Consider the following 19,093-nt stretch of genomic DNA (forward strand, 5'->3'; position numbering starts at 1 on the left):
TCCTGACTCAAAATGTAAAAAAGGATGTGCCTATTGGGGCTGTGAGTCCATAGCCCCCTGGAAGGTCACCAACACTGACATACAACTATCAACAACTACTTTTCCATGCCCTTGGCCATACTTTTATGAACTCACCATAAGAGTGTTAAAACCAAATGACCCTATTTGGCTTACGGGACAAAAGTGGGAAATAAGGACATATAAGAGGGGGGTCCAGAAAATGCATATTCAGAATTTACCATCACAAAAGAAAAACCAAAGTTTATTCCCCCTCCTTTGACAGATATTGTCAAAATCATTAAAACTCATTCTCAATTTTTTTTTTTTTTTTGTAGAGACAGAGTATCACTTTATGGCCCTCGGTAGAGTGCCGTGGCATCACAGCTCACAGCAACCTCCAACTCCTGGGCTTAAGCAATTCTCTTGCCTCAGCCTCCCAAGTAGCTGGGACTACAGGCGCCCACCACAACGCCCAGCTATTTTTTGGTTGCAGTTCAGCCGGGGCTGGGTTTGAACCCACCACCCTGGGTATATGGGGCTGACGCCTTACCGACTGAGCCACAGGCGCTGCCCCATTCTCAAATTTTAAAAGAGGAAATTGGCCAAAATCAAATCCAAGGTTTCAATCTCTCCACCCTCACACCCCAATTAAATCTTAATCTAACCTATGATCCCATCTTATGGACATACTCTCTTTTAAAACATCACCCTAAATATAGACTGGGCTGCTGGATTGGATTAAATCTTCAAGGTCTCTTACACACTAAACTTCAAACCACCCCAGCCATAATTCCTAACATTTTGTCTTTCAACCTTTCAGACCCTGCATCTCTTAATTTAACAACTTGCATACATGAAACTAAACCTTTCGTACCCTCACTCAATCAAGTCATCCAGTCATACCCTCTCTTTGCTTCAACTTTACCGGCCCCACTCCCCTATCGGGTCTAAACCCATCAAAGTGCTCTAATACAGTCACTTTCCCTTCTAAGCCAAAGAAGAAGTTACACAGGAAGTGCCATCCTTTCTTCCACTTTCTCTGTGGGAAAAAATTATACCGAATTCCCCCTGTCCACATTCAATGCTCTGTTCCGTAGTTGTGTTGCTGCCTGATTTTAAAGTTATTGCAGGAGGTGAACCTGTTCCAGTGCTTCTTTCTCTTTATCCAACAACCCATATGAAACCGGCCGACCAAGTTGCCTTACTTCCCTTACTGGCAGCGGTGGGAATTGCAGCTGGCATAGGCACAGGAACAGCTGGCATTTCCTACTCAATAACTCCTTATAAAGAATTAGAATGTCAACATGAAGAAGACATTCAACAGGTTAGTGAGATGATTTTAGGACTCCAGCAGCAAATTAATTCACTAGCTCAGGTGGTCCTACAAAACCACAGGGGGTTAGATCTTTTGGCAGAAAAGGTGGGACTTTGTTTGGCACTCCAAGAGGAATGTTTTTTCTTTGTTAATGAGTCTGGAATCATCACTAACAAAGTCCCATCACTTCAAGAAAGCCTCGAACTCCGACACAAACAATGTGAATCAGAGTCGTCAGACTTCTCCTCTTGGTTCACTCAAAACCCACTCTGGGTTGCACTTCTACCTTTCCTCACACCTATAGTTGTCGTTCTTGGACTGGTGGCTGTGGCTCCATGCATAACTTGTTTTATTTGAACTCAACTCTCAAAGTTATCTCAACAGGTAATTACTCAGTTGGTGCTTCAAACCTATACCCCAGATACAGCTCCCAATCTACAACAAAAAGAAACTGTTCCTCATGCATGGGCTACACTCTACTCCAGGCCACAAGACCTTCCTGAACACCACTTCTAAACAGCCACTGCTATAAGGGCAGTCGGTGGGGGGGAACAAAAACAAAAAAACTTACATCCTCCCAGTGAAAAAATCATAATCATCCTCTAGTTAGCCAATTAAAACTACATGCCCCTCTCAGCAGGAAGAGAGAACTTGATGTCCCCTATCCCAAGGCCAACTCCCTACTTTTAACATATCAAGAAGAGAGAAATGTTAGATAATTGCCCCCAGAAAGCCCCTTCCTGCTTTCAACAGACCAAGACTAGCTGTCTCACTCTTTTTTTGTTTGTTTGTTTGTTTTTTGGCTGGGGCTGGGTTTGTTTTTTTTCTTCCAAAAGGATTGCTTTTATTTATCCAGCAAGTGATAGTGACCCCTAACCACTTCCTAGCAGGAGGAGGATTGGGAGAGGTTTCTTTCTCAGTCCAAGGGCCTCCACAATGTTGGTCTGTTGGTTCCAAATACGTAGACAGGTGGCATCACAGATTTGGTAAACTAATAATGCTTAATCTCTCTCTGCTAGAGCAACAAGGTGAGCATCAATCTCTGCTTCTGTAAGAATCCTGAATTTAGGATTTTCAACTGTAACTACTCCAACTTCTATTTCTGAAGGTTTGAAATCAATTGACAGAACAGTAGACAGGCATGTAATCGCAGTTTCCACTGTCTGTTCAAATGTTCAATCAAATTTCTTCTTCACTTTTTTTTCAAGGAAGCTGGTTGACTCTGTTTAACTCCTGCTGCAGTGGCTTTAAACCCACAGTAGTAACCCGCAGGATCACACTTGTACACCTGAGGGCCTTGTTCTTCATCTATACCAATTAAAATCATACAACAACCAAGAGGCCTCATTTCAGCATTCTGTGTGTAGACCTGAGAAATGTCAGCAATTCTTTTACACAGCATGTCCATGGGAATCTCATAGCCATACTTGTATTTCCAATTAGCTGCCTCATAGCGTGCCCTGTGTACCTGGGATCTGCTGTCAGCTGTCATTCCTGTCATCACACAGCCAATGTTTTCGGTTATCTTGAATAAGTGAGTCACTGTGCTGGAATCCAATAATTTATCAGGTACTTTTTTCAGTGTGACAATTACTTCACAATCTTTCCCTCTGACAGCTACTGATGTAAGGCCACCTTGGTTAATAGCTTTAAAAGCATATTCTACTTGGTAGAGCCGACTTTTGGGCGAAAAAATGGTAATGTGGTGGTCAAAACCGGCGCTGGATCCACGGGACATTTTGGTGCACCTACTACTTCAAGCAAAGTCTGGGGCTGGGTTTGAACCCACCACCTTCCCTTTGGCATATGGGGCCAATGCCCTACTCCTTTGAGCCACAGGTGCCGCCCCCTAGCTGACTCACTCTTAAAGTTACAGCTCCTTTCTAAGCACAGGGAGTTGCCTAATAAACATCTCCCAGCCACAAAACTTACTTCATCCCTCTGTCCCAATTAACCGCTGAAAATTTCAAACTTATGGCCTACCCCTAACGGCTCTTCCCACCAGAGCAGTAACTCCTTATTGGCTATTCTACCATCCCGTCGCCATTCTAAGACTTCCTCTAACCAAACTTATATAAGAGTGCACTTTTCTTTTGGTTCCCTCTCTTTTCTCTCCTCCTTGGTGCCGCTCTGCAGTATCCCTCCCTCACCAATAAAGACCTTTCATACAAGCCTCCATGAGATCTTTGCCAGTCGAGTGCTGCCCTTTCACCCTGCTTCAGCTACATACTGAAAACAACTGATCAATGCACAGCTGAAGCCTGAAGAAATTCCTTGTGGAATTTGTCTTAATTAAAACTTGGAACTTAAAAAAAAAAAAGTAATCTGTGCACCCACACCACTAAGATAGAACTCTTACTAACCTATTCCGAGAAACAAGAAACTCATTTAATAAGGTATTTTAAAATGTACTTAAATCTATTCTACTTATTCATTCTCATCCTAATTTATATTCTTGGATGTCTTTCAGCCATCTTATACTAGATTACTAATCTATTATTTTCAGTTGCCAACTCAACTCTTAATGTATGAAACTTCTAGGGAAGTTCCAGGTGAGAGAAATGAAGAAGCTAAGAAAATTTCACCCCAAAATATATGATTCCTTAGTATAAAGATTATTTTGAATTAAAAGCTATTCATTAGCTGGGCATTATGGCAGGCTCCTGTAGTCCGAGCTACCTGGGAGGCTGAGGCAAGAGAATCGCCTAAACCCAGGAGTAGGAGGTTGCTGTGAGCTGTGACACCTCCGCACTCTACCAAGGGCAATAAAGGTGAGACCATCTCTACAAGAAAAAAAAGCTGTTCATAATCAGGAAAGTGAACAAAGACTTTCCTCTATCTACCTAAACTCATAAAAGGACTGCTAGACTTATCACGTACTAATAGACCTGGCCCTAAGGTCATTTAACGCACAATACCTATCTCTCAGGTTAATTTACTAATCAGTGTTTCCGTCCATCTACTCATCCCCCCCTTAGCAACCCACTTACTACATGTATACTTTCCAGTTTCTCTCACCTCTTCCTTCTAAAAGGCATCTTTAAAGCTACTATCACTGAAACTTTGAGAAATCATTCTTGTAGTTCCTCCCATGCGTATGGTATTTGGAAATAAACCTTTCTCTTATTAATCTGCCATAGCTGTGAGTTAATCTTTTCAGCGAACCTAGGAGAAAAGAGCAAGTTTCCATGAGACTCCCCTTCACAGTCCTCTTTCCCTTAGTGAATTTCACTATCATAATTGAATAACTCATGAGGGATTGATATTGATGTACATTATTTACCCTCTACCCCTAGGATAATTTATAACTAACTCTTACCCCCAACTCTAGTCACCATTAAGTTTTTCCAGAAGTATGTGTGAGCATAGAAAATATATTTACGGGCGGCGCCTGTGGCTCAAGGAGTAGGGCGCCGGTCCCATATGCCGGAGGTGGCAGATTCAAACCCAGCCCTGGCCAAAAAAAAAAAAAAAAAGAAAATATACTTACTGGTTGTATTATTATTATTATTATTTTTGAGACAGAGCCTCAAGCTGTCACCCTGGGTAGAGTTCCATGGCATCACAGCTCACAGCAACCTCAAACTCCTGGGCTCAAGTGATTCTCTTGCCTCAGCCTCCTAAGTAGCTGGGACTACAAGCGCTCGCCACAAAGCCTGGCTATTTTTCGGTTGCAGCTGTCATTGTTGTTTGGTGGGCCCAGGCTGGATTCAAACCCGCCAGCTCAGGTGTATGTGGCTGATGCCTTACCCGCTTGAGCTATGGGTACCGAGCCTGTATTATATTTTAGGTTCCAAGTAGAAACCTTAGAGGAGCAGAATAAATCATCTCATATTCCAAAGTGTTGCTCCAAGTCCAGCCATCAAAGGCATAATTTTCAGCAAATTATTACATGCCAAAGATCTTGCCTGTATTCCCTAAAGAACATAAATGAGCACTTTGGTTTCTAGAATAACTTAGCATAAGTTTTAAAATGATCACTAGACAAATCGGTTCCATTCATCGAAGATAAAATTACTATTCTCCACATTTTTTCTTTGAAAAAATCTTGCATAATGATAAGACATATATTTGTTCCCCTCCAAATAAGAAATGAAATGGAGTATGGGCAGGGGTGGTAGAGAAGGTTCATTAAGTCCACCTCAGATAGGGTAGACACCTGTAGCCAGTAAGCTCAACATTGCAAGTGTAAAGTTCATGTGAAACAGGCAACTACTGGGTAAATTACAAGAGTTTCTCTAACCTCTTATCATTAGAGATGCAAGAATGCCCTGGACTAAGATCCAGGCTTTCCTGGATGAATAGGATTGGGGATTAGTCTGTAAAAAAGGAAATACTAAGGGCCTGGAGAAGACTAGACACTTTCTAGCTCATTGATCTTCAAGAGACGTCAAGATCTTATACAACAAGATGATTTCCACTTGCTAAATGCAATTATCATTTGGATATATTCTGTCTAAATATTTCTACTCTAACTGTACTGCTGTTCCCCAATACTGAGAAATAGTTGGAGTAGACAGAGATTCACTGAAATGGTATTGCAGATAGATATCTACAGTTTCTCCTCTCTGCCTTTATGTGCTTTTTCATGTACCATATTTTCAGCTGGATCTCAGAGTTGTCAACAAGATTGAGGGGTTGTGCTAAATGCTCCCTCCTCTGTGAGGCTGTTTAACCAATAGCAATTATAGCAGCAAGTAGTGTGTTTGAGAGATGTTGCCTCATTCACATGCCTCTTCATCTTTGAAACTGACTGTATAACACAGAGGCTTGGACAAGGAGCTTGGCTTTTTGCCCACTTGAAAGTAGGCTAAGACAAGAATGTCTTTTTACTCAGTTTCTCCAGATAGCTGAAATTCGAAAATGAGAATCGGCATAAAGTTGGGCTCTTTTTTTTTTGTAGAGACAGAGTCTCACTTTATAGCCCTCGGTAGAGTGCCGTGGCATCACACAGCTCACAGCAACCTCCAACTCCTGGGCTTCAGCAATTCTCTTGCCTCAGCCTCCCAAGTAGCTGGGACTACAGGCGCCTGCCACAACGCCTGGCTATTTTTTGGTTGCAGTTCAGCCGGGGCCGGGTTTGAACTGGCCACCCTCGGTATATGGGGCTGGTGCCTTACCGAATGAGCCAGAGGCGCTGCCCATAGAGTTGGGCTCTTAATTTTAAGTCACATCACATCTTTATATCAACTAAACTTTTAACAGTGCAACCTTAACTTCTAAAGCGGTTTAATGAGTATTTTGACTAAACTTTAGGCTTCTTTGTTTGTTTAAGACAGAGTCTCACTCAGTCACACTGTGGTTGAGTGCTGTGGTGTCATAGCTCATAGCAACCTCAAACTCTTGGGCTCAAATAATCCTCTTGCCTCAGCCTCCCTTTGTTTTTTGAGACCGTGTCTTGCTCTTGCTCAGGCTGGTCTTGAACTCTTGAGCTCAAGCAATCCACCCACCTTGGCCTCCCAGAGTGCTAGGATTACAGGCGTGAGCCCCTGTGCCCTGCCTAAACTTCAGTTTTAAATTTTAGACTGATGAAAGCTTCTGAGACAAAGAAATTTTATTTGCTGGTAGCCTAAATTGTACCAAACCTCAGAATTTTCTCCAACTTCTTTAAAGAACTCAAATAAATAAAAAAGAACAATAAAATGACAAAACATATGCATGTGCAAATACATATACACAATGAAAGAGGAGGCATAAGTCAAAACATAGCAGAATTCCTTAAGAAGTTTTTGTTTTTATCTTTTTCTTTTTAATTAGGGTATATTCCTTAAAAGAGAATAATTTTTGCAGATTTCTTCCAAGGTATCTAAACAGCTGTCTTCTAAACTATACTAGTAGAAATTAGCATGACTATTTGCAAAACAAATAAAAAATCTCAGTACATTTTTAACAATAATCACTAAGTACTAACAGCTGCATTACTGACTTTAGAAGTGAGAAAAACACCTTCTAAATGATACAGATTTGAGCTGAAGCAATCACTTTTCCCACTGAGAATTAAATCCCAGCAAAGTCTGATATCACATCTGTTTTTCATGAAGTCATTTTTGAAAAACCATATTTTAACAACATAAAACAGATCTACAGTAGCACTAAAAATTAATGTCACTCAATAGATATAAACATCTCTGACAGATTGGATCTGGACAGTATAGGGGCCTGCTCATTATAGCATAACAAGGGTTAAGGATGCCTGTTATGTGGCCAGCATGAACACACTTCACCTATCAGCAGACCATTTCTTCAACTACCAGGGAACTTGTGATACTGTGAGTCATCCTTGAGGAAAGACACCCTTTCATTAGCCCACCATGAGCTGTTGGACCCTTCTTTTCTGGGTAGCTCCATTTCATCAGTTTCAATATTGACAGCATATCCAAGTTCCTTAGTCTATTGTTATTAACTGCACATAAATCTCTACCTTCCATCAACAACGATGTAAGAAATGTTAACAGGCTGATTAGAACAGTGGAATCTGACAATATAGTCAGTAGCATACTTGATATTCTTAGGATTCATGTTAAGACATACATGCAGGATTGCTAAAAAAACAAGGCACAAATATACTATATATTTACATGAACCATAGTTTGCAGGTGGGGAAGTGGGGATAGTAGTTATTAAAATAGTTAATAGAGGGAAATGTTCAAGTGCCCAAAGCAGTGCTTTTCATGACAAAGGAGACAAATTTCAGAACTATGTTCTCTATGTAGTAGGAGATAGAGCAGTTGTTCTCAACCTTCCTAATGCTGCGACCCTTTAATACAGTTCCTTATGTTGTGGTGACCCCCAACCATAAAATTATTTTCGTTGCTACTTCATAACTGTAATTTTGCTACTGTTAAGAATAGTAATGTAAATATCTAGTATGCAGGATGTATTTAGGTGACCCCTGTGAAAGAGTCGTTTGACCCCCAAAGGGGTTGCGACTCACAGGTTGAGAACCGCTGAGATAGAGTATCCATTCTTGCCAATAATTCCAGAACTGGACATAGACCCCAGGGATGCTTTTTGTAGATTAAAACTGAGAAAAATGACATGTGGCCAAAGACATGGAAGTGGCAATATCGAAGAATAAGCAGTTAGTTTGAGGACTTCTTACCTATAAGACCATTACCATTATTCATTATCATGTAGCTCTTCACTAAATATGGCCCACTATGAAGAGATAAAATTGGCACCTTTGTCAAGATTGCAAAATCCTTTGTTTCACAGTATTATTAGTGCTTCAATTTGTCTAATCAGTGAGAATTAGAGAGTGAATTGGTATATAAAACATATACACATATGTGAGGAGTTTAGGGACAGAGTTGGAGTGAGGGTTCTTGTCTTTCTGCCCACTTGGAAGTAGCTAAGACCAGAATAAGGCTAAGAAGAAGAGGAGGCCAGTCCAGGGATTAAGGAGAGATTTTAATGAGAAAAAAGGAGCAGAGAGTGGAGTCTGACCTAAGAGCCAGGTCGCTGCTTACTGTTTCAAGAGGCTTTTATTGGCCAGGCGTGGTTGCTTACACCTGTAATCCCAGTACTCTGGGACGCCAAGGAAGGTGGATAGCTTGACCTCACGAGTTCCAGACCAGCTTGAGCAAAATCAAGACACCCCTCCCCCCACCATCTCTACTAAAAATACTAAAAATAGAAAAACTGAGGCAAGAGGATCAAAGAGTTGGAGGTTGCTGTTGCTGTGAGCTATGATGCCACAGCACTCTACCCAGGGTGACAGCTTAAGACTCTGTCTCAACAACAAAAAGAGACTTTTATTAACTTTACCAGTGTAATTGGAATGTGGGAGGGGGTTATGAGGGGAGTCTCCTTTTCTGCAGTGTGAATGATCTTCACACTAGGGGGTTATCTCTAGTGCCAGGACCAGGGTGGTAGGAAATTGTTTGTTCTGATGTTTTCCGGTCACCTTGGCCTTGAAGCTTTCCAGGTGGGTAGAGAGGGGGTTGCTGTGATCATGCCATTTGGTTTTTGACCTGTTTTTTCTCACTAGTTGTCTCCCAAAATGGTTGTATTCTTGTCAGGGTCGGGAGGATTCCTTTCTCACAATATGCATACATTTTTAAATGCACTGTTGTTTCCCATTTCCTCCAGCAGAGGTAAGAAAATAGTAATACAAGAATGTGAAAATCTATGAACCAAGAGAATATTTTAGTGATTTTTCTCAAGATAGAATTGTGAAGGTTTTTAAAATTGTTTTGTAGCCGGGTGTTGTGGCGGGTGTCTGTAGTCCCAGCTACTCGGGAGGCTGAGACAAGAGAATTGCTTAAGCCCAGGAGTTGGAGGTTGCTGTGAGCTGTGTGATGCCATGGCACTCTACTGAGGGCCATAAAGTAAAACTCCGTCTCTACAAAAAAAAAAATATATATATAATAAATAAATAAATAAATAAAATAAAATAAAATAAAATTGTTTTGTTTTACCTATATTTTCTAATTATGTTTTTGAAATAAACGTGCTCTACTTTGTAATAATTAAAAAGCAATAACATTTATTTTAAATTTTATATAAAAACATTGCTTGCATGTGTATTTGCCCTGTATTAAGTCAGGGATATTGCTTAATTATCATATTTTCTTAGCTGTACATAGATCATTGGAAAAAGTCTCAAAAAGCAGCATATTTGGCTATCACCATGAAAAAATTATTTAAGTGCAACATCATTTCTACAACTGACAACTATAAAGTCAGAGAAAGAAAAGCATCCTGAATATAGCTCTGAATTGACAGGAATCTCTCTCACACAAATGCAGAAAAGTGAATATAATCTCTGCTCACTTCCTTTGCCTGGAAAAATCTGAGAGATGGTAGTGTTATGAGAAATTATTCTCTACAAGTCTTATAGGTAGAATAGGGAGTCAAGAAATCAGTCAACCTGAATTATAGACCAATATCACTAATGAATATTGATGCCAAAATATTCAACAAGATCCTAACAAACAGAATCCAGCAACACATCGAAAAAATTATACACCATGACCAAGTGGGATTTATCCCAGGGTCTCAAGGCTGGTTCAATATACGTAAATCTATAAATGTAATTCAGCATATAAACAAACTAAAAAATAAAGACCATATGATTCTCTCAATTGATGCAGAAAAGCTTTTGATAATATCCAGCATCCCTTCATAACCAGAACACTTAAGAAAATTGGTAGAGAAGGGACATTTCTTAAACTAATAGAGGCCATCTACAGCAAACCCACAGCCAATATCGTATTGAATGGAGTTAAATTGAAATCATTTCCACTTATATCAGTAACCAGGCAAGGTTGCCCATTGTCTCCATTGCTCTTTAACATTGTAATGGAAGTTTTAGCCATTGCAATTAGGGAAGAAAAGGCAATCAAGGGTATCCACATAGGTCAGAAGAGACCAAACTTTCACTCTTTGCAGATAATATGATCACATATCTGGAAAACACTAGAGATTCTATTACAAAACTTTTAGAAGCGATCAAGGACTACAGCAATGTCTCAGGCTATAAAATCAACACCCATAAATCTGTAGCCTTTATATATACCAACCATAACCAAGCTGAAAAAACACTCAAGGACTCTATTCCTTTCACAGTAGTGCCAAAGAAGATGAAATATTTGGGAGTATACCTAACAAAGGACATGAAAGATCTCTACAAAGAGAACTATGAAACTTTAAGAAAAGAAATAGCTGAAGATGTCAACAAATGGAAAAACATACCATGCTCATGGCTGGGAAGAATCAACATTATTAAAATGTCCATACTACCCAAAGCAATATATAATTTTTTTTTTTTATTGTTGGGGATTCATTGAGGGTACAATAAGCCAGGTTACTCTGATTGCAATTGTTAGGTAAAGTCCCTCTTGCAATCATGTCTTGCCCCCATAAAGTGTGACACACACCAAGGCCCCACCCACCTCCCTCCTTCCCTCTGTTTCCCCAGCAATATATAATTTTAATGCAATTCTTATTAAAGCTCCACTGTCACACTTTAAAGACCTTGAAAAAATAATTCTTTGTTTTACGTGGAATCAGAAAAAACCTCGAATAGCCAAAACATTACTCAGCAATAAAAACAAAGCAGGAGGAATCATGCTACCAGACCTGAGACTGTACCATAAATCAGTAGTGATCAAAACAGCATGGTACTGGCACAAAAACAGAGAAGTAGATATCTGGAACAGAATAGAGAACCAAGAGATGAATCCAGCTAATTACTGTTATTTGATCTTTGACAAGCCAATTAAAAACATTCAGTGGGGGAAAAGATTCCCTATTTAACAAATGGTGCTGGGTGAACTGGCTGGCGATCTGTAAAAGACTGAAACTGGACCCACACCTTTCACTATTAACTAAGATAAACTCTCACTGGAAAAAAGATTTAAACTTAAGACATGAAACTGTAAAAATACTTGAAGAAAGTGCAGGGAAAACTCTTGAAGGAATCGGCCTGGTTGAATATTTTATGAGGAGGACTCCCCGGGCAATTGAAGCAATATCAAAAATACATTACTGGGACCTGATCAAACTAAAAAGCTTCTGCACAGCCAAGAACAATAGTAAGTAAAGCAAGCAGACAGCCCTGAGAATGGGAGAAAATATTTTCAGGTTATACCTCCAATAAAGGTCTAATAACCAGAATCCACAGAGAACTCAAACATATTAGCAAGAAAAGAACAAGTGATCCCATCTCAGGGTGGGCAAGGGACTTGAAGAGAAACTTCTCTAAAGAAGACAGATGCACGAACTACAAACACATGAAAAAAGTTCATCTTCCTTAATCATCAGAGAAATGCAAATCAAAACTACTTTGAGATATCACCTAACCCCAGTAAGAGTAGCCCACATAACAAAAATCCCAAAACCAGAGATGTTGGTGTGGATGTGGAGAAAAGGGCATACTTCTACACTGCTGGTGGGAATGTACACTAATACGTTCCTTCTGGAAGGATGTTTGGAGAATACTTAGAGACCTAAAAATAGACCTGCCATTTGATCCTATAATGCCTTTACTAGGTTTATACCCAGAAGACCAAAAATCACAATATAACAAAGACATCTGTACCAGAATGTTTATTGCAGCCCAATTCATAATTGCTAAGTCATGGAAGAAGCCCAAGTGCCCATTGACCCACGAATGGACTAGCAAATTGTGGTACATGTATACCATGGAATATTATGCAGCCTTAAAGAAAGATGGAGACTTTACCTCTTTCATGTTTACATGGAGAGAGCTGGAACATATTCTTCTTAGCAAAGTATCTCAGGAATGGAAGAAAAAGTATCCAATGTACTCAGCCCTACTATGAAGCTAATTTATAGCTTTCACATGAAGGCTATAACCCAACTATAGCACAAGACTATGGGGAAAGGGCCAAGGAAGGGGAAGGGAGGGGGGAGGTTAGGGTGGAGGGAGGGTAATGGGTGGGGCCACACCTACGGTGCATCTTAGAATGGGTACAGGCAAAACTTACTAAATGTAGAATACAGATGTCTACATACAATAACTAAGAAAATGCCATGAAGGCCACGTTGAATGGTTTGATGAGAATATTTCAGATTGTATATGAAACCAGCACATTATACCCCTTGATTGCACTAATGTACACAGCTATGATTTAACAAAAAAAAAAAAAGAAAGAAAAAAGAACCCCATGAAGGGTACTAAGAATTGCTGATTAATGTTCAACAAATCACACTATCACCATGCTACGTTTTCATTTCTAATTCATGTATTCCTTTTTCCGCTAGACACATGGTGAGATATTTTATTTACAAATCAAGGAAACCTTTTATCCACATTATACCAAATTAAGTAGATGCTTAGTTCCTATTTTATTAAACGAATTGTAATACATGGTATTTTATATGTTCTTGATAGTTTCACTCATAAATAATATTAGGGTATCAAAATTGTTATGTAAATCAACACTGACTGCTGCTAGTTTCTTCTGTCTTCTAAGGGGATAATTTCTACCAGTGATGGATAGGTCTCTATATTGCTTACTCCAATTCTAGGAGCAAGTGAAGAAAGGAAAGACTGAAATTCAAAACCTCTGCACTTGAGTGGGGCCCAGAGTAGGTAGCTCTTTGCTTGCCAAAGAGTATCAGTGACTTTTTTCGATCATGATGAGGATTCTGGAAAAACAGAAAAGTGGAGAGATGTGAAGAGAGTCTGAAGACCAGCAACATGGTGGGAGAACGGAATATGCAAAGAAATGTGACCAGGGAGGGATGCTCAGGGGTGCTTTGGTCCAAGGGGTTGTTAAAACATCCAGTATTCTGTTTTAAGTTGTGAAGGAACTAAGGAAATTTTACCCCAAAATATGACTCCCTGGCATAAAGAATATTTTGACTTAAAGGCCATTCATGATCAGAAAGCACTGGAAGAGGCCTTTCCTCTATCTACATAAAACCTGAGTAACCTGACTGGAAATCAAAAGGGACTACTGACTTCCTTTTCCTCATGCTAACAGACTTGGCCCCAAATCATTTAAAACACAATACTTGTCTCTCAGGTTAATTTACAAATCAATCTGTTTCTCTCCCTCTACACGTCCCCCTCCAGCAACCACTTGCTACACATATACTTTGCACATTCTCCCCACCTTCTTTTTTTAAAATTATTTATTTATTTTGTCTCACTATGTTGCCCTCAGTAGAGTGCCCTAGTGCACAGCTCACAGCAACCTCAAACTCTTGGGCTCAAGCGATTCTCTTACCTCAGTCTGCCAACTAGCTGGGAGTACAGGTGCCCGCCACAAGGCTTGGCTATTTTTTTGTTGTTGTTATAGTTGTCATCCTTGTTTGGCAGGCCCAGGCTGGGTTTGAATCCACCAGCCCCGGTGTATGTGGCCAGCGCCCTAACCGCTGAGCTACGGGTGCCGAGCCTCCCATCCCCCTTCTAAAAGGCATCTATAAAGGTCTCTGACCATCACTGAGACATGGGGTAATCATTCCTGTGGTTCCTCCCATGCAGGTGGTATTTGGAAATAAACCTTTCTCAACTCACAATCTACCGTAATTGAGTTGATCTTTCAGCGAACCTGTTAGGTAATTGCCCCAGAAAAGCCCCTCCCAACTTATGGCCTGCCCCTAACGCCTCTTCTGGCCAGGGCAGTAATTCCTTATTCTACCCTCCCATCACCATTCTAAAACTTCCCCTAACCTAACCTATATAACTCTCTCTCGCGCGCGTGCTCTCTCTCTCCCCTCTCTCTCTGTCTCTGTCTCTCTCCCCTTTTCCTCTTTCTCTGTTTTCTCCCCTCTCTCTCTTTCTTTCCTCACTCCTCCTTGGTGTTGTCCTGCAACATTCCCCCACACACACCAATAAAGACCTTTTGTAGAAGCCTTGGTGGTCTATGAGATCTCTGCCGGTCAAGTGCCCCCCCCTTTCAGAACCAACCAAGGGAAAAGGGTGGGTTTTGCCGTCATCCCTACAGTTGTTTGTGTTTCTGAAATTTAAAAGCCTTCCATTGCTCGGGCGGCGCCTGTGGCTCAGGGAGTAGGGCGCCGGCCCCATATGCCGAGGATGGCGGGTTCAAACCCAGCCCCGGCCAAACTGCAACAAAAAATAGCCGGGCGTTGTGGCGGGCGCCTGTAGTCCCAGCTGCTCGGGAGGCTGAGGCAAGAGAATAGCGTAAGCCCAAGAGTTAGAGGTTGCTGTGAGCCGTGTGACGCCACCGCACTCTACCCGAGGGCAGTATAGTGAGACTCTGTCTCTACAAAAAAAAAAAATAATAATAAAATAAAAGCCTTCCATTGCTCAAAACTTCAGTCACATCTGCTGCTCATAAATGTGTGGGGTGGTCTGAGGAAAATCCACACAAGGAGGTGAGCTGAAACCCAGATAGGCTTAGAGCAGTGGTTCTCAACCTTCCTAATGCTGCGACCCTTTAACACAGTTCCTGTGGGTCGCAACCCACAGGTTGAGAACTGCTGGCTTAGAGCAAAGGGAAGAAAAGAGTCACAGGCCGTGAGATATGAATGAGCATAGGTGTCATGGAAGCAGGGGCCATAAGCTACAAATAATCATGGAAAAGAAAAACCTGGTAAATTCACAGAAATATTGGGGCGATCAATGGAACATCCCCACAAAAGACAGGAGTTGGGATTTGAGCCACTTTGATGTCAATCTCCAAAGAATAAGACACAATAATACAATGTTTAAATATTCCATTATACATACTGCAAAATACTCTTTACAAAGTGAGGTTTAGGACAACATTTGTAAAACTTTATACAGGTTTTTTTTTGTATAACATAAATGAGTCCCAAATATTTATTTCTTTTTTTTTTTTTTTTGTGGTTTTTGGCCGGGGCTAGGTTTGAACCCGCCACCTCCAGCATATGGGACCGGCGCCTTACTCCTTGAGCCACAGGCGCCGCCCGAGTCCCAAATATTTAAATATAAATATTTAATAAATTCATTATAAATGTTTTTTCTCTATAGATAATGTTAAATGTTTTACCAAAGAGACAACACTGTCAATAACCTTCCTAAATAAGTTTAGAATTCCCACCTAATTCCCCTTTGATAACAGTGAATGGATGTTCAGAGTGGCTGAAATACCTTTAAAAATACGTATGCATTATCCAGAGATGCAAAAGATACTCTGATAGAATGATCTGGAACTCATATAGGGCAATAATGATAGAAAAACTTTGAAATCCTTAGTGTGGCGCAGACTTACCTTTACATAATGAATCAGATGCTCAACTTCATTCACTTTGTAGGTCTCCAATCCTAGCTCCTTGGCTAATCTTAAGATACGATTCTGGGTTGGCCCAACATAGGATCCTCCAAGGTCTACATATTTAACCTTTTCATTCTGTTTTTCCACAGAAAAAAATAAAAACATATTCATGAAAATATCCCTACAATAAAAAAGTCCTTAAATAAGCAAGTTGACCTTTCAGGAATTATAGATACACCCTGAGGTGTATCCATGGAGAACTAGATCCTGCTTTCAACTCTACTTCATTTATGTGAGTAAGTTATTAGTCTTTAAATTAAAGCGTAAGTGATTGAATGTAGAATAGGCAAAAGGATTCTGAGCCTCACCATTCACCCTATAATACAACATGGTTTAGTTTTTAGTGCCTTGAATTTGTAAGCTGTGAATTGTTGATAAATCTCTTTACTCAGTACTTCAGGATAATTTTTTTTTGAGACAAAGCCTCAAGCTATTGCCCTGGGTAAAGTGTTGTGGCATCACAACTCACAGCAACCTCCAACTCCTGGACTTAAGCGATTCTTTTGCCTCAGCCTCCCGAGTAGCTAGACTATAGGCGTCAGCCACAACGCCCGGCTATTCGTTTTTTTCATTGCAGTCGTCATTGTTTGGAAGGCCCAGGCTGGATTCAAACCCACCAGCTCTGGTGTATGTAGATGGCACCTTTGCTGCTTGAGCCACAGGTGCCACCCTCTTCAGGCTAATTTTGAGAGACCAAATGCCAGAGAAAAAGCAAGAGAGGAAATGAGTACTTCTATGTGGTTTGTTAATGAAGACATTTGAAAGACAGCACCAAGAAATATTTGATCATAATTTAGACATTGAAATTGTTTTTATGTTTAATAGTATTTTTGTATACGGTTTGAATAGATTTCATTTCCAATGACTAAGGGACAACCTTTGAAGAAGAAATGAGTAGAATAGTTTCCTATCTCTGAACAGGTCTAAGCGGAAGCAGGTACCTATTAGTCAGGGACACTATAGTGGTCTTTTCTATTTTTGTTTATTTGCTTGTTTATTGTCTAGCTCCTCACTCACCTCCCCCAAAAGAACACAATTTTTTTTTTTTTTTTTTGTGGTTTTTGGCCTGGGCTGGGTTTGAACCTGCCACCTCCAGCATATGGGACCGGCGCCCTACTCCTTGAGCCACAGGCGCCGCCAAGAACACAATTTTTATAAGGGCAGGGATCTTGTTTTATTCACTGAAGCATTCTAAACACCTACAGTAGTTGTCCAATAACTTTGTTCAAATAAATGAAAAAGGGTATTTTTTAAAATTCAGCATTTAGTCATACTAATTCAACTTCTTTTATGTAAAAGTCAGTCTTATATGCCATATTTTCTGGGGAATATGAAGATTTCAAGAAGTAGAGGAGATAAGATGTACACAACCTTTGAGGCAACATATAATAATTGTCCGTGTGTGCAACAGATAAGTGGTATTAATACAGAGGAAAAGCAAGTGGGTTTTGATTAGAGTAGAAAAAGATGATACCCTGAATATACGTAAGGGTTTTGCTGTATGACAAAAGTATTTATTTATTTATTTTTTATTATTATTATTTTGAGATAAAGTCTCACTTTGTTGCCCTCAGTAGAGTGCCATGGCGTCATAGCTTACAGCAACCTCAAACTCTTGGGCTTAAGTGGTCCTCTTGCCACAGCCTCCCGAGGAGCTGGGACTACAGGTGCCCACCACAATGCCTGGCTAAGTGTGACAAAGTAAACAGATATTTGAGGAACAAGTAATGACAAAAATAATAGCCAGGAGACAAGAAGGGCTAGATCACAGGTGTGTCCAACCCGTGGCCCACAGGCCACAAGTGGATTATTTGAGGCCTAGTTTGCTTATCTGTCATGTCAAATATTGTGAAAATTATGCATGGACCTTTTTTTTTTTAGCTCATCAGCTTTTGTTAGTGTTTGTGTATTTAATGTGTGGCCCAACACAATTCTTCTTTCACTGAGGAGCAGAAAAAAAAAGGTTGGACACCCTTGGCACTAGGACAAGTTTAGAGACCTGTGTGGAATCACAAATAACTAGGGCACATGTTACGGTCAATGACAGAAAAGGCTATCAGGCAGAAAGCCTCTGGTTCCCAAGACTGGGTAAGATGCCGTATGGCTTCACTCTAAGCTGGCATCCACTCTGGCATTTTTCTTGGTGAGCTGCAATTAGGTAATCACAGTATTGAGTGTTCCCTAGGAGATGATGAACTCCATGGGGTGAGGCCATGTTTTGGTGATCTCTGTGCTGACACAGTAGGAATTCAGTGGATATTTGTTGAGAAGAATGAGTATGAAATGTTAGACATATATTATTGGTGAATCCTTTCAAAGAACAGCTGTAAGTCAGAATTTTAAAATAAATAGATGAGACAAAGATTCTCAAAAACAGTTTAGTTTGTATGCCTGGAATGATTGTGTTAATGTTGCAGAACCCTTAAAGTTAGGAGTAGAAAGTACAAAGAGTTACGATTTTCTCTGTTTTCTCTCCTTTCTTCCCTCCTCCCCCCCACATCACTATCTGTCCATTTCCCTCCTTCATGATCCTAACTGTAAGAGGCCAAATATCCTGTGATATCATACAGTTATGATACCATAAATTAAAAAAATAATAAAATAATAGAAAGAAAAGAAAAACAAACATGATAAGATGAGAAGACATAAAGGGACAGAAGAAGAGTTGAAAGAGGTAAACGGAGAGAGAGGCTGTAAAGAATGTTTCAGAGAAATTTTCACCCTCTCAGAAAGAGTCAAATAAAATTGAGCACTTTGAAGGAAAAACAAAACAAAAACTCAGCTTTGGTTCCACTTTTTTCCATTTGATTATTACTGTCTTACCCTAAGAGTGTAAGTCCTGCCCCCCACACGGTTCCGAGCTTCCAGAACAATCACATTCAGGCCAGAGTCATGCAGAAGTTTGGCTGCTGCCATACCTGGGAGAAAATAAGACATCAACATCAAATACTTTATGGGAACTCCAGACAAACTGCTTATGTGAGTAGCCAATGAGAAGAGTCCATATTGACTCATGCACAGCCTACAGTTAAACATTCAACTT

General features: G+C 40.3%; 1 protein-coding gene and 1 pseudogene across 1 annotated transcript in view; both read right to left on the reverse strand.

Moving 5' to 3' along the window:
* MAOB (monoamine oxidase B) overlaps positions 1 to 19,093 on the reverse strand; it is a 185,042-nt gene that overhangs the window by 124,201 nt on the left and 41,748 nt on the right. Inside the window, exons 2-3 of the mRNA XM_053579285.1 lie at positions 18,874 to 18,968; positions 15,988 to 16,125 (exon numbers count right to left, since the gene is read on the reverse strand). Of these exons, the coding sequence (XP_053435260.1) occupies positions 15,988 to 16,125; positions 18,874 to 18,968 (233 nt within the window). The remainder of the gene's footprint in view (positions 1 to 15,987; positions 16,126 to 18,873; positions 18,969 to 19,093) is intronic.
* On the reverse strand, positions 2,117 to 4,027 carry LOC128577190 (proteasome subunit alpha type-6-like; annotated as a pseudogene).

This window comes from Nycticebus coucang, chromosome X (assembly GCF_027406575.1).
Source record: "Nycticebus coucang isolate mNycCou1 chromosome X, mNycCou1.pri, whole genome shotgun sequence".
Taxonomy (NCBI): Eukaryota; Metazoa; Chordata; class Mammalia; order Primates; family Lorisidae; genus Nycticebus; species Nycticebus coucang.